A 12140-nucleotide genomic window follows, 5' to 3' on the forward strand; every position below is an offset into this window, starting at 1 on the left:
GGCTCCTCTGTTCATGGGATTTTTTTTCCCAGGCAAGAATACTGGAGTGGGTTGCCATTTCCTCCTCCAGGGAATCTTCTTGACCCAGGGATCAAACCCGCATCTCCTATGTCTCCTTCGTGGCAGGCAGATTCTTTACAAACACTGAGCCATGGGGGAAGTCCTTTTATTCTGGGAGATTTTCCCTAAATCTCCAGCCCCTAGGTTGGGTATTCCTTCTCTGAGGTCTTCCCAGATCTGTGCTGGCCTTTAAGACAGATTTGTTTCTTCATCATGACTTTCAGTGGACTGTGAGCTTCTTAAAGGCAGAAACTGTGTCTAGTCACTCACCTTTGAATCCCCAGCACCTGCCTTGAGGCCTGACATAAATTGGGGGCTCAATGCATGTTTGTTAAATATGCAACACTTTAAACTCAAAGCTACAACCCCTGCTACATACAGACAAGGTTAAATTTGTATGTATTATGGATTCTCAGTTTTACTCTGTAGAAATGGGAGATGAAAAGATTAGGATTTTAAAATATTTATAATGACTTTATACCCTCTCACCCAAGTATCACTGTTTTATTAATCACTTGGCAAATTATCCAGTGCATAAACTACTGTGCTGAACAGAGGGAGTCCCAGCCCAGCAGTCAGAAAACATTAACCTTGGGCAATTCCCTGGCTCTCTCTTATCCCGAGCCTTCTGAGCTGTACAGACAGTGCCGTGGGCTCCACGACCCTGAAGCATGTGGGACAAAACCCAGCAAGTATTATGCTGAAGTCTAAGCAGTGTGTTCATGAGCAGATTCTAGTAAGAGGGCTGCAGGTCTTACCTCAGGAAGAGGTGGGGAGAGCGGGGACTCTGGGACCTGAGAAGGAGTAAGCCCAGCTCACTCTCCCACTGGGAGGAGCAAAGGCAAGGTCCTTGGGGCAGGTGCCCCACACAGAGGGGGGCTGTGGTCAGGCACCGGCCTCCTTGACAAAGGTGGGCTTAATGGGAAGCCGATGCAAGCTTAAATTCACGGCTCCTTGCTTAGACAGTCCCCTTCTTGGAAGAGTCCCCAGTAGTGAGTTCACATGGCCTTCTATTTTTGTAAAAATTGCAAAAGTGAAATATTGGGTTGGCCAAAAAGTTCGTTTGAGTCTTTCCGTCACATCATCTTACAGAAAAACCTGAATGAACTTTTTGGCCAATCCAATATTTTAACCACAATCATTTAAGGCTACTGTCTCTTGCCATTTAGCTTCTTTTCAGTCACAATATTCCTCCTGGCACACTTCCTCCCCTGACATTAGAGTGGTCACAAACATCCTAATGAAAATCACCTCCAAGTATATCTAATTTGCACTACTTTTTTACAGGGTCCCTCCCCACCTTTACCCCAAGTTATGAATAAGCTTCAAAGCCCCTCCTGCCCCTCGCCTGATTGCTGCCCTGACCTGTGGGCCGGCTCCCTGACGCACTCACCTTGCGGTTGAAGCGGTCAATAGTGACCTCGTGGGTCTTGTGAGTCACAGTCAGCATCACCAGACAGAACGGGGGCCAGTTCAGGTGCCCCTACAGAGAGAACCCAGCCCTCATCAACCCGGAGGCCAGTGTTCCTGGTTCCTTCCTCCTGGGAACCAGAGGAAGGAACCAGAGGAACCAGGCCTCTCCCCATTCCTCCAAGCCAGCGCTCCTACAATGTGCTAAGAGCACCCACTGCAGCTGTACAGATGGTGCACAGAATCCCACAGAGTGCTCTGGTTCCACCTGACCTCCTGCAAGCCCCCCAAAAAGCTGTCTCCTTCCACCTGGCTCGTGGGAGCATCCCAGGAGGTGGTTCACTGCAGCCAGCATCCTCGACCACAGACCACATCCTAGGGATGGCATGCCAGCTCCTGGCATTTCAGTACCTTTCGCAGGGGCCTGGGCTGCTAGGATGAGCAGTGAATGGTGCAGGCTCTAGGAAGGGCCAGGAGGTGGCGCTCCACTCACTCCTTCCGCAAGTGCTGGCTCCCTAAGACACCTACCCGGCCCTTGCCTGAGAGGAGCTGTGGGCAGGGGCCTCTGATAACCCTCAACAAAGCCAACTCACTGCTCAATCTCCCCTCCAAACCTAGTCAAGTCCCGAGGTCCCAGCAGGAAGGGAAGCAGGGGATAGTCACCAGGTTGGCACTTTTGCAGTCGAGGACATGGACAGTGACCATTTCTTCCGGTCTCTGGCTGAGGATGTAGATGGCCTCTTTAAACAGGGCCACGTGGCTCCCATCAAAGGTGACAAAGCTCAGATCAGGGAAAATTGAGCACCGGCCTGGGGAGGGGAGAGACAAGAAGAATAAACAGATGCTCCCCCAGGGCCAAGACCACTCAGGACCATTAGGCCTTTTCCAGGGTGATCCAGAGGCCCAGGGGGCTGGCTGGAGGGTCCCACAGAGATCAAAGGTCACAGGGGTAGGAAATCTGCCAGGTCAGAGATCCTTCTGTGGGTTCATGTCAAAGTTACCCCGAGAGCCAAGAGTACACAGGTGAGGGGCAGAGGTCGGGCTAGGGTAAGGGTATGAGGGAGACACGGGAGGTGCCAGCAGACCCCACGACTCACAGGCACACTCCCAGATGGGGCAGCAGCGGTCGCCGCCCACCCTCACGGCGAGGCCCAGGACCCCACAGCGAGGGGGTGCGGCGCCCTGGGGACAGTGCTGGGACTGGTTCACACGGATCAGCTCGCCCTGCAGGCAAATGTGGCGGACGCAGTCCTGCTCGGCGATCGGCTGGGGCAGAGGGTGGAGGAACAGCTTGAGTGACCCCCTTGGGGCTGCTGCCGCTCACGTCCCCTGTCCTGGCCCACCCCCAGCCGTGAGGGCACAGATCCTTACCCTTGCAGGTTCTGGCGGGTGGGGGACCCTGAGGCACAACGATGAGGAAATGGTGCCTTCACCCTCCCTCCACCCACCCAACACCGGCCCCCACCGAGGGCCTGGGGCTGGGCTGAGCGTGAGACTGGAGTCAGGGACTGAGTGCCGGAGAGTCTACATAACTGCCTGGCCCTGCAGAGAGCTCTAGGCACAGAGGTGTGCGGACCACTAGTTCAGACTCAGAGAAACCCAAAACATGCACGCATACACACTTTATCTTTTTTCCTACAAACACACAGACATATACCATCTTGCAACAACATACATTACATGCACAAGAGCACACACGCAGATAGATGAGTGTTCACATGGAGTCCCGTACATGTAAACACAAACGAGTTCACACAGAGTCCCGTGTGGGTACACAGACATAAACATGCTACGCACACGCCAGCACACCATGCTGTCACACTGGCTGTCCCATCAAGCCATCCAACAGGCCCCTGGACTCCAGGTGGGATATGTGGGATCTGCTATGGCATCAGGGGCCCAAGGAGCCTGGGGCAGGGGCCAGGACGGTGGCTAAATGTCATTTGAGAGTCTGACAGCTGGCTAAGGAGAAGCTGCAGCCAGGCGTGAGGATGTGAGAGCAGGATTGTGTCCAATCCCCGGGGCACAGGAGGAGGGAAGGCACAGAGAGTCCACAAACCGGGGCAGACCCTGACAAGCCACTCACGACACAGGCGGCAGGCGTTTTGGCCTCAGCAGTGATTGCCAAGGCCTCGGCTGAACCTGCTGAGACGCTCTGGACTGCGGGGGCCGAGCGCCCGGACTGCTGGGTGGTGGCCTCTCCCTCCGGCTCCGCTGGGGGCTGAGGTCCTGCCGAGGTACCGTGGGCCTCAGCCAGCTGTGGGGGCAGAATGAGTGGGCTCTCTCGGGAGGCCGTCCTGGCCGAGACTTGGCTCAGCGGGTAGGATGTGGGCACCAGGGGCACCGTGCCGGCCCAGGGGCCCTCGGCCCCCATCACCAAGGTAGCAGCAGTGTGGGCCACTGCAGGCATGAGCTCCGTGGGGCGCCCCTGGGCAGAGCCGGATATCCAGGTGGGCAGAGACACCTGCTTGGACAGAATGACCGTCTTCTCCGTGGTGCTCTTTCGTGGGGCAGCAGATACTGTGGAGGCCACCCCTTCAGCCACGGCCACGACCCCAGGAGTTGGCAGTGTGGCTCCCAGAAGCAGGCCTGGAGCCGTGCCTGTTGCCTGAGGGACCGCATGACCGGGCTGATGACCCTGGGCCACGACAGCCAGGGTTAGAGGCGGTGCAGGACTGAGGGTCCCAGCAGGCAGAGTCGTGGCCACGGCGAGAGACGTGGCCTGTTGCTGGAGTGGAGGGGTTAGGGTAGAGCCTTTGGGGCCAGGCGTGGCCACTGGGGCAGACGTCCCCACCTTGGCCAGGGGCAGGCTGGTATCAGGAGGCAGGCCGGAGAGGAGCTGGGCTGGCCGGGTGGACTCCAGAGTGGTGAAGGGTGTGGCCCCCAACGAGTGAGCAACTGTAGACAGACTGGCGGCAGCTGCAGTCCCCGAGGGCTGAGCTGGGGGCCTGGCGGCTGTGGTGGCGTGCTGGGCGGGGCGGGCTGAGGCCATGGGGAGCGGGCTTGGAAGTGGGGCTGCTGGCAGGCCTGTGGGCTGGTCGGGCCCGGGTTGGACCTTCTCTGGGGAAGGCACAGTCTCCACGCTCTCAGTCACCAGGGTATGGGCAGGAATCTTTTCTGCAGCTGTTCTGGCCTCAGCTGGGGGGCTGCTGGGACTGGAAGGGCCCTGGGCCTGTATGGACTGTGGGACCCCTGTCTCAGTCATGACCTTCGTCATTGCAGGTGTCAGAGAAGCCTCGCGGGCTCCTGAGGAAGTGGGGGGCCTGGAGGTCACTGCCGGCGAAGGACTTGCAGGCAACTCCAGGCTGGGGAAGGGCTGGAGGGGCGTCGTCTTAACGGGCAAGGAGCCAAGGCCTAGGACAGTGACAGCTTTGGTCATGAGGGGGAAGCGAGGAGCGGGGGGTGACAGAGAGGAGACTGTGATGTTGGGGCTCTCAGCCAGGATCACGGTCACCCTGGTCGTCTCCATGGCACCTGACCCCATGCCAGATGTGGGCACGTGCTGTGAAACGGGGAGGGATGAGGGCTCTGGGGCCCCGGAGCTAGCAGGGTGGCCAGCAGTCACTCCTTTGCTGGCCGGGGCCTCTGTGGGGTGCTCGGGGAGGTTAGAGGCTGTGACTCCCAGGAGCTGTTGCTGAGTGGCCTGGGCGGGGCCTGGAGACAGCGCTGGCCCCACCGTGGCTGCCGTGGGCGGGTTCAGGGCTGTGGTGAGTGGGGCAGTCGGTGTGAGCGCTGGCCTGTGGGATGAGGCCCCGGGAGCTTCCTGTGGAAACTGCGGCTCCCTGTCACTGGCAGTGGGCAGCGCTTGACCGGGAGGCAGGGTCTCGTTGCCAAGGGCCTCCCTGGGAACCAAATCCACAGGCTCCACACCTGGGGCGGACGAGAGAAGAGGCTCAGCCAATGGGGCGACTCCTGCGTCCAGGGGTCATCACTGGACAGGGCTGTGACGCGGGGCTCCTGGGCTAGCATCCTCGGTGAGGGGGATAGGCAGCTGCTGACCCACCCAGGGCCTCTGTTACGTGGTGTCAGATGACTCAAGACATCAGCAGGTCCCTGCCCCACACCTCAAACACTGAGTCCAGAGCCCAGTGACCTCAGGTCTGAATCTGGCCACATTCTCAGCACAGGACCCCAAGCCAGCCTCTTCCCCACATGGGCCTCATATTTTCTCTCTATAAAAAGCCAGGTAATGGACTGGATGAGTCCCTGCCCGCTCTAGAGGATATCACCTTCCAGAGGCCCCTCTGCTGACTCTGCTTCTCCAGGGACCAGGGGGCTCTGCTGAGCATGACTGGTCAGTGAGACCGGGGGATTTAGAGGACACTGGAGGAGGGGTGAGAAGTCCAGGCCACTCACAGTCCTCCAAGTGGACGCATCTCTGTGTGACTTCATCCAGGACCTTGGGGGTGGCACACGCGGGCACACAGCCCTCCACCCTGAGGACAGAGCAGGGCGCTAGTTAATAGTCTGGAGCACAAGGGCTGGTTATGCACACCTGGTGCCCACACTCACATATGTGTACATTTAGGCACATTTTCATGTTTCTTCTCCACACCTGCAGGACTCAAAAACATTCACACAGACACTTATATGTCCACCGTCTACCAAAACATCAGTGTACACACTCTTATGAACACACACCCAGCTACACCAACACCCATATACTTGCAGCTCATATACAAGCACATACACACAGCTCTGTACATCTGTGCGCCCACAGCCACCCTTTACACCCACATGAACACACACAGGGCTCAGCTATATGCCCACATGCACAAATCCATATTCACATATGCCCATATCAGTCAGGTTCACCCTGGTTCACATGCATCCCCATACCCAGTAAACAAAACATATATATATGTATAAGTACATGTGAACACACACACGTCAGTACAAGCTCATGCCTAAACTCGCAGATGGCATACAAACCCATTCACACAGATGAATGTCAGACACTGGTGTAAGCACCTTGGCTCCCATGACCCCTCACCTGGGCACATCCCGGCAGCCGGCTGCCCATGGGTCCCGGCAGGTTTGGAAGCAGGGGCTGGCACAGGCATCATAGTGCCACTCACAAGTGGGGTAGGCAGCCCCTGAGGGCTTGGCATCTGGAAAGGCAACCAAACCCAGGGCCCCGAGACTGAGTGACACCAGGCACCAGCTCCTGACCAGGTGCCCGAGCACAGAGGTCATCCCAGCTCAGCCCATGCCCATCCTGCTCCATGGAAGAGATGAATGGACTCATGAAAAAAAAGTGAAGACTGAAATGAAATTTTAAAATAAAATGAAAAGCCAACCTAAGGAGAAACTGTATTCTTGAGAGTTGAGATCAGTGTCTGGGGGATCCTTGGGTTGGGACCCTGGGACCTTGGTTTTGTGGGGGCTGAAGTCTCAGCAGTGGGGCTATGGAGCAGGCAGTTGGGGCTGGACTTTGAGAGGCGGCCAAAGAGGCTGGGACCCCTGACCTTTCCATGAGGCTGCCCTGTCACCTGCCCCTCTGAGGCCCTGGTGGCCAGAATTGCCCCCTCTGACCTTGGTGGCTAATGATAACAACAGCCAACTCTTAACAGCAAGCACAACACTCAACATTTCACAGGTATTTACTCACTCATCCTCATGGGTAGCACTATTTTAAAGATGAAGAAACTAATCACAGAAGATGCTGGGAATATTAGACTTTCCCAGAAGTAATTTCCTTTAAAAAGGCCTTGAGCTAGTGCCTTGACAAATGAAGGATCTTCATGGAAAGTCTGGAGACCATGGAGGGTTTTGAGGTGGTGTGTTAGTCACTCAGTCGTGTCCAACTCTTTGAGACTCCATGGACTGTAGCCCAACAGACTTCTCTGTCCATGGGATTCTTCAGGCAAGAATACTGGAGTGGGTTGCCATTCCCTTCTCCAGGGGATCTTCCTGACCCAGGGATTGAACCCAGGTCTCTTGCACTGCAGGCAGATTCTCCACTGTCTGAGCCACCAAGACCCCAGACCACATTGGCACAAGTGACCAGTCTCTGAAACTGTGGCCTGAGCTGGGAGGTGTGGGCAAGCTCCCCAGCAGGCTGGAGGGAGCAGCCCCATTCTGACTCCTCAGTCTCCAACACTGCTGCTGACTGTAAAGAAGCCTGCTTTTCTAAGATCCTTGAGACCAGAACTGGGAATTTACATCTGAGGAACACCTGCTGTGAGCCAGGCCCAGAGCAAAGCCCAGGAGACAGTCAATCCTCACAACAACCTTCTGAGGCAAATGTCCCAGGGAGAAGAAACAGGGAGAGGGGTTCTGGGGCTCTTCCAAGTGCCAAGGACAGGGGTCAGGATTCAAACCCAAGGCTGTCTGGTTTCATAGCCTGGGCTTTTTTCACTCTGCCCTGGTGACTTCCAGCAAGGGACACAGTCCTGGCATCACAGCTGGTGATGAATCCATGCTGGGTGGGGTCCCTGGTGGACTTGACAGGTGACCACTGAGTGTAAGAGTGAGCTGGCCCCACCCTGGGCTGGGAGGGGCAGGGGACGGTAAAGGAAAGGCTGACTGGGGGCGCTTTTACACACATGTGCGTGTAAATGGATCCATTCATACAGCACTGGTGCCCACACGAGCGCAAACATACACGTCCACATACAAGACAGACAGGCCAGCCCGGGGCAGTGAGGACATTATAATCACTGTCTCCAGGGTGTAGGCAGAGAGCAACTACTTTTGGGGCAGACCCACCTGGCAGGGGTATGGCAAAGCCTTGGAAGCCATTGGTCTCGGCTAGAAAGGGCACGAAGCTGCCCCATCACCACCCAGGGTCCGGGCCTCTCAGCGGGGACGGGGGGTCTGCGGGCTCCTCGTCTGTGCCCCAGTGGGCAGTCTTTGAGCTCACAGGGCAGGCATGTGCCCCCATCAGCAGGAAACCTGAGCCAGCAGGCTACACAAGCTGTGGCCAGGATGATCACTTTCCTCCTTGCTTCCACAAAGGCCGCCCTATTTTTAGACCATGTAAATGGCCTGCGGGAGTAGGCAGACCCGGGAGGCTGGCTGGGCACCAAGCCGCACTGCCCAAGGCTCCCTGGGCCACCAACACGGAGGCCAGGTCCCCTCCCGTCTCAGGGGTGGCACCGTGTGGCCTCCCTGCAGCAGGAGAGTGAAGGTATCGTCTCTCAGGGGCAATGGGAAGGGTGAGGTGGGGAGATGGCAGGGAGGGTGAGGCAGGGTAGACACCTACCCAGAAGGCGGAATAGCGTGCCCCAGCGGAAGGCCTCCGTGTGCTCGTACGGCCGCAGGGCCAGCACTGGGCCCGACACGTAAAGGAAGGCCCCGGGCTCCGCCAGGGACTCCAGGGCCACCAGGCCCGCCCGCCACGTCCCCCGGTGCAGAGAGAAGGAGGCATGGTGGCGGAAGGCATCGTCGGCCTGCCACTTAGCCAGCTCCAGAGACCCGTTGGCTGTGACGTGTAGGAAGAAGTTGGGTCTGTCCGCTGCCTCCAGGGACACCACATCTGGGTCTGCAAAGAGCCATGGGGGTAAAGTCGGCAGAGAGGGATCCAGATGGGCGGGGGCGGGGCAGACACCCAGGCTCCATCTGCAGTCTCAGCGACCCAGGACTGGGCCCTGCTCCTCCAAGCCTGAGCCACCTCCCCTCGGCCCACCCATCTCGGCCTGCTGGCCGCCCCTCTGCACACACCACCTCTGCCTGAGCGGGTGGCGACGGGGGCAGTTACAGTCCCAACTACAGAGCCTAATGCAGGTGACTGAACCACCCCCTCCCTCCCTTTCTTCCCTTCCCGCCTTCCCTTCTTCCTCCCTCTTTCCCTCCCTCCTCCCCACTCCTGCAAACATGTCTGAGGCCCCTCTATGTGCCAGGTGCTATTCTAGATGCTGAGAAAATGGCGGAGAGCAGGACAGACAGAAACGGCCGTCCCAGAGTTCTGTTCCGTGGGACGTACTGGACGAGCTGGGCTTTGCTGATTTGCCAGGCTTCAGTTTCCATGGTCCTGCCCCTTACAGAATCCCAGAGGGCCAGAGCTGGGGGAGCTGGGGACTTGAGTCCAGCTCATGGAGGGGAAACTGCTCCAGAGCTGGGCCCCTCTGTCCTCTCTCCTGTCTCCACCAGGGCCTATTTCTAGAGAGAGTGCATTGTTGCTGGGTGGATAGCCCCCCCACAAACATGCACGCACACACACACACACACACACACACACACAGGGCCCTGCAGGGTCAGGACCCAAATCCACAAGCAGGTGTCTGGAGTCCCTGCCTGCCACGGCTGGCATGTGGTGGGCAAGTGAATTAACGCCTCCAGGTTGTGAAGGATGAAAAACGTGTGAAAGCCCAGCACCCGACCTGGTGCGTCTCCCCCATCACCACCCCTCCCCTCGTGGCCCCAGGAGTTCCTGTTAGACCTCCCTGGGCAGCTGTGAGAAGACATGAGATAACTGGAGGAAGAACTCATTATTAATGTCAACAACAACTGCAACTGAGCAAGGACTTAACTCCGTGCCAGGCGCAATGCTAAGCAAGCAAGCCCTCTGCTCGCTGCTTGTACTAAATTCCAAGAGAGCCCTGTGAGGCAGTGAATTCACTCATTCAGCAGCTAATATTACTGAGGGCCCATCATGTGCCAGCCACTGTTCTAGGCATCAGGAACACAAAAGAGAACAAAAGGACAAAACCCCTGTCCTCATGGAGCTGACATTCAAGTGGCAGATGTGGAGGGGCAGGGGTGTAAACTTAGAGAAGAAGCCAATTCTGTATAATAGCTTAGAAGGTGATGACACTGTTATTCCCATTTTACAGATGAGGGAAGTGAGGCCTAGAGTCACACTGATGGTGGATAAGGGAGGCAGGACTGGAGTCCAGACTCTTAACCACCGTGCAGTCAGCCCTAGGGATGGGATCCAGGAGTGGGCATGGGGCACCCCAGAGGGGTGGAGCGTGAAGTCCCTTGCTGTGTGACCTCAGGTTAGTCACCCCCCATCTCTGAGTCTTGGCTTTCTCCTTTATGAAGACTGGGGTTGGCCTAAACCAAGTTTCTCAATCATTTGTCCTTAAGTCCTCCTAACAGGGGAGAGGCTGAAACCCAAAGCTTGAGGTACAGTCATCCCTCAGTACCCCCAATAGCACCAAAATCTGCAGATGCCCAAGTCTGCGATGTTTAATGTCCTAGCAGTCATCCAGCCTGATCTGTAGGTTTCACATCTGAAATTTTGCCTGCAGTTGGTTTTAATTCCTAGATGTAGGACCATGGATACAGAGGACTGACTGTACAGAGTCTTGAGTTTTACTTTAATTAATCAAGTGACTTTCACATTCTAAATTTTATTTCTCTTTTAATTTCTCTGTTTGGGAGGCAACCTATCAAAAAGTGGGCTGCTGTCACTTCCAAGTGCCCTTGGGTAAGTTACCTAACCTCTCTGGGCCTCAGTTCTCACATCTGTAAACTGGGAAAGTAATTTAAATGATAGCAACTACTTCCTAAGACTGTTGTGAGGATTAAATGAGTTATTACAGGTGAAACACTTAGAACAGTGCCCAGCACATGGTAGGTACTACAGAAGAGTGAGATAGTATTAATAATAAATCTATTATTAATAATAAATAATAGAATCAATAATAGATAACCTCCTCTAAAAATCTTGAATGAAAATTGATACTCCAGGGAGACGTGCTGCCGGGATGTAGCAATGTGTCCCTTCAGTACATTCCATGCAGGGTCAAGACTGCCAGGGAGAGGCTTAGGCTAAAGGACCGCTGAGTCCTCCTCTTTGTGACCTTTTCACATCGGTGACATTTCTTTCCATCACAGTCTTTCCCGTTCTTCAAGGCTAAGTTCAAAGGACACCTCCTCCACGTAGCCACCCCAGAGCTTACCTGGAAGGGACATTCTCTTCTGCTATCCAGTACTCTGGGCTCAGCACAGGGAAGGAGCACAGGATGGGGTGGGAGGGGAAGCGGGGTCCTCACTAGGTCCTGCCCCCAGCTGCTCAGAAAACCCAGGTCTGACCGAAATGGAGGCTGGCTTTCACAGCCTCGGGGCATCCCATCCACAGTGACATTCTCCAGGGTCAGGCTACTCTAGGTTCTGCTTAACACGCCATAAAACCACTGGAAAATCAACACCCCCTCTCCACTAGACCTTACTTACTGGACTAAAATACTGAATGGGGAATAGAAAATTCCCACTAAGCAGATGGCCCGTTACATCTGGAAGGTTGTGAGACACCCTTAATTCTTCAAGCAGGACCACACAGATCTGAAGGTCAGGCATGTCTAGGGAGGAAGCGTTCTCTTTGGGGGACACTGGAGGTGCTTCTGGCCCTCCCATAGCCTAGTCCCTGGCTCCTCACGCCCACGTTTCCTCATGCAGTGATGGGATTCCTCCCGGCACTTCCTCCTGTACCCCTGACTCACCCCACCATGGACATCACCCCGAGCTGTGCTGGGGTGTCCCTCCTCTCCTTAAAGCCCTTCCATGGCTCCCCACTGCTCTCAGGATAAAGACCCACTTGGATTACAGGTTCCTCCCTGGCTCCTTCCAACCCCTTGAGGAACATATTCTAAGAAGCCTCTCTTGACTCCCCAAGACTGAGCTAGGGACTCCACCTTCCCCCAGGCACTGTAACTGCCTTTGTGTCCGCTGGGTGGGACGGTGGACTTCTGGTGGGCAGGGATGATGTCTCTGACACTGCT

The 12140-nt window shown here is 56.0% G+C and overlaps 1 protein-coding gene across 1 annotated transcript in view; it reads right to left on the reverse strand.

Moving 5' to 3' along the window:
- The window catches only part of OTOG (otogelin), an 87952-nt gene that overhangs the window by 24055 nt on the left and 51757 nt on the right, over positions 1-12140 (reverse strand). Inside the window, exons 33-39 of the mRNA NM_001304328.2 lie at positions 8678-8956; positions 6464-6581; positions 5827-5906; positions 3557-5340; positions 2568-2736; positions 2134-2279; positions 1454-1543 (exon numbers count right to left, since the gene is read on the reverse strand). Coding sequence (NP_001291257.2) covers positions 1454-1543; positions 2134-2279; positions 2568-2736; positions 3557-5340; positions 5827-5906; positions 6464-6581; positions 8678-8956 — 2666 coding nt within the window. The remainder of the gene's footprint in view (positions 1-1453; positions 1544-2133; positions 2280-2567; positions 2737-3556; positions 5341-5826; positions 5907-6463; positions 6582-8677; positions 8957-12140) is intronic.

Source organism: Bos taurus, chromosome 15 (genome assembly GCF_002263795.3).
Source record: "Bos taurus isolate L1 Dominette 01449 registration number 42190680 breed Hereford chromosome 15, ARS-UCD2.0, whole genome shotgun sequence".
Lineage (NCBI taxonomy): Eukaryota > Metazoa > Chordata > Mammalia > Artiodactyla > Bovidae > Bos > Bos taurus.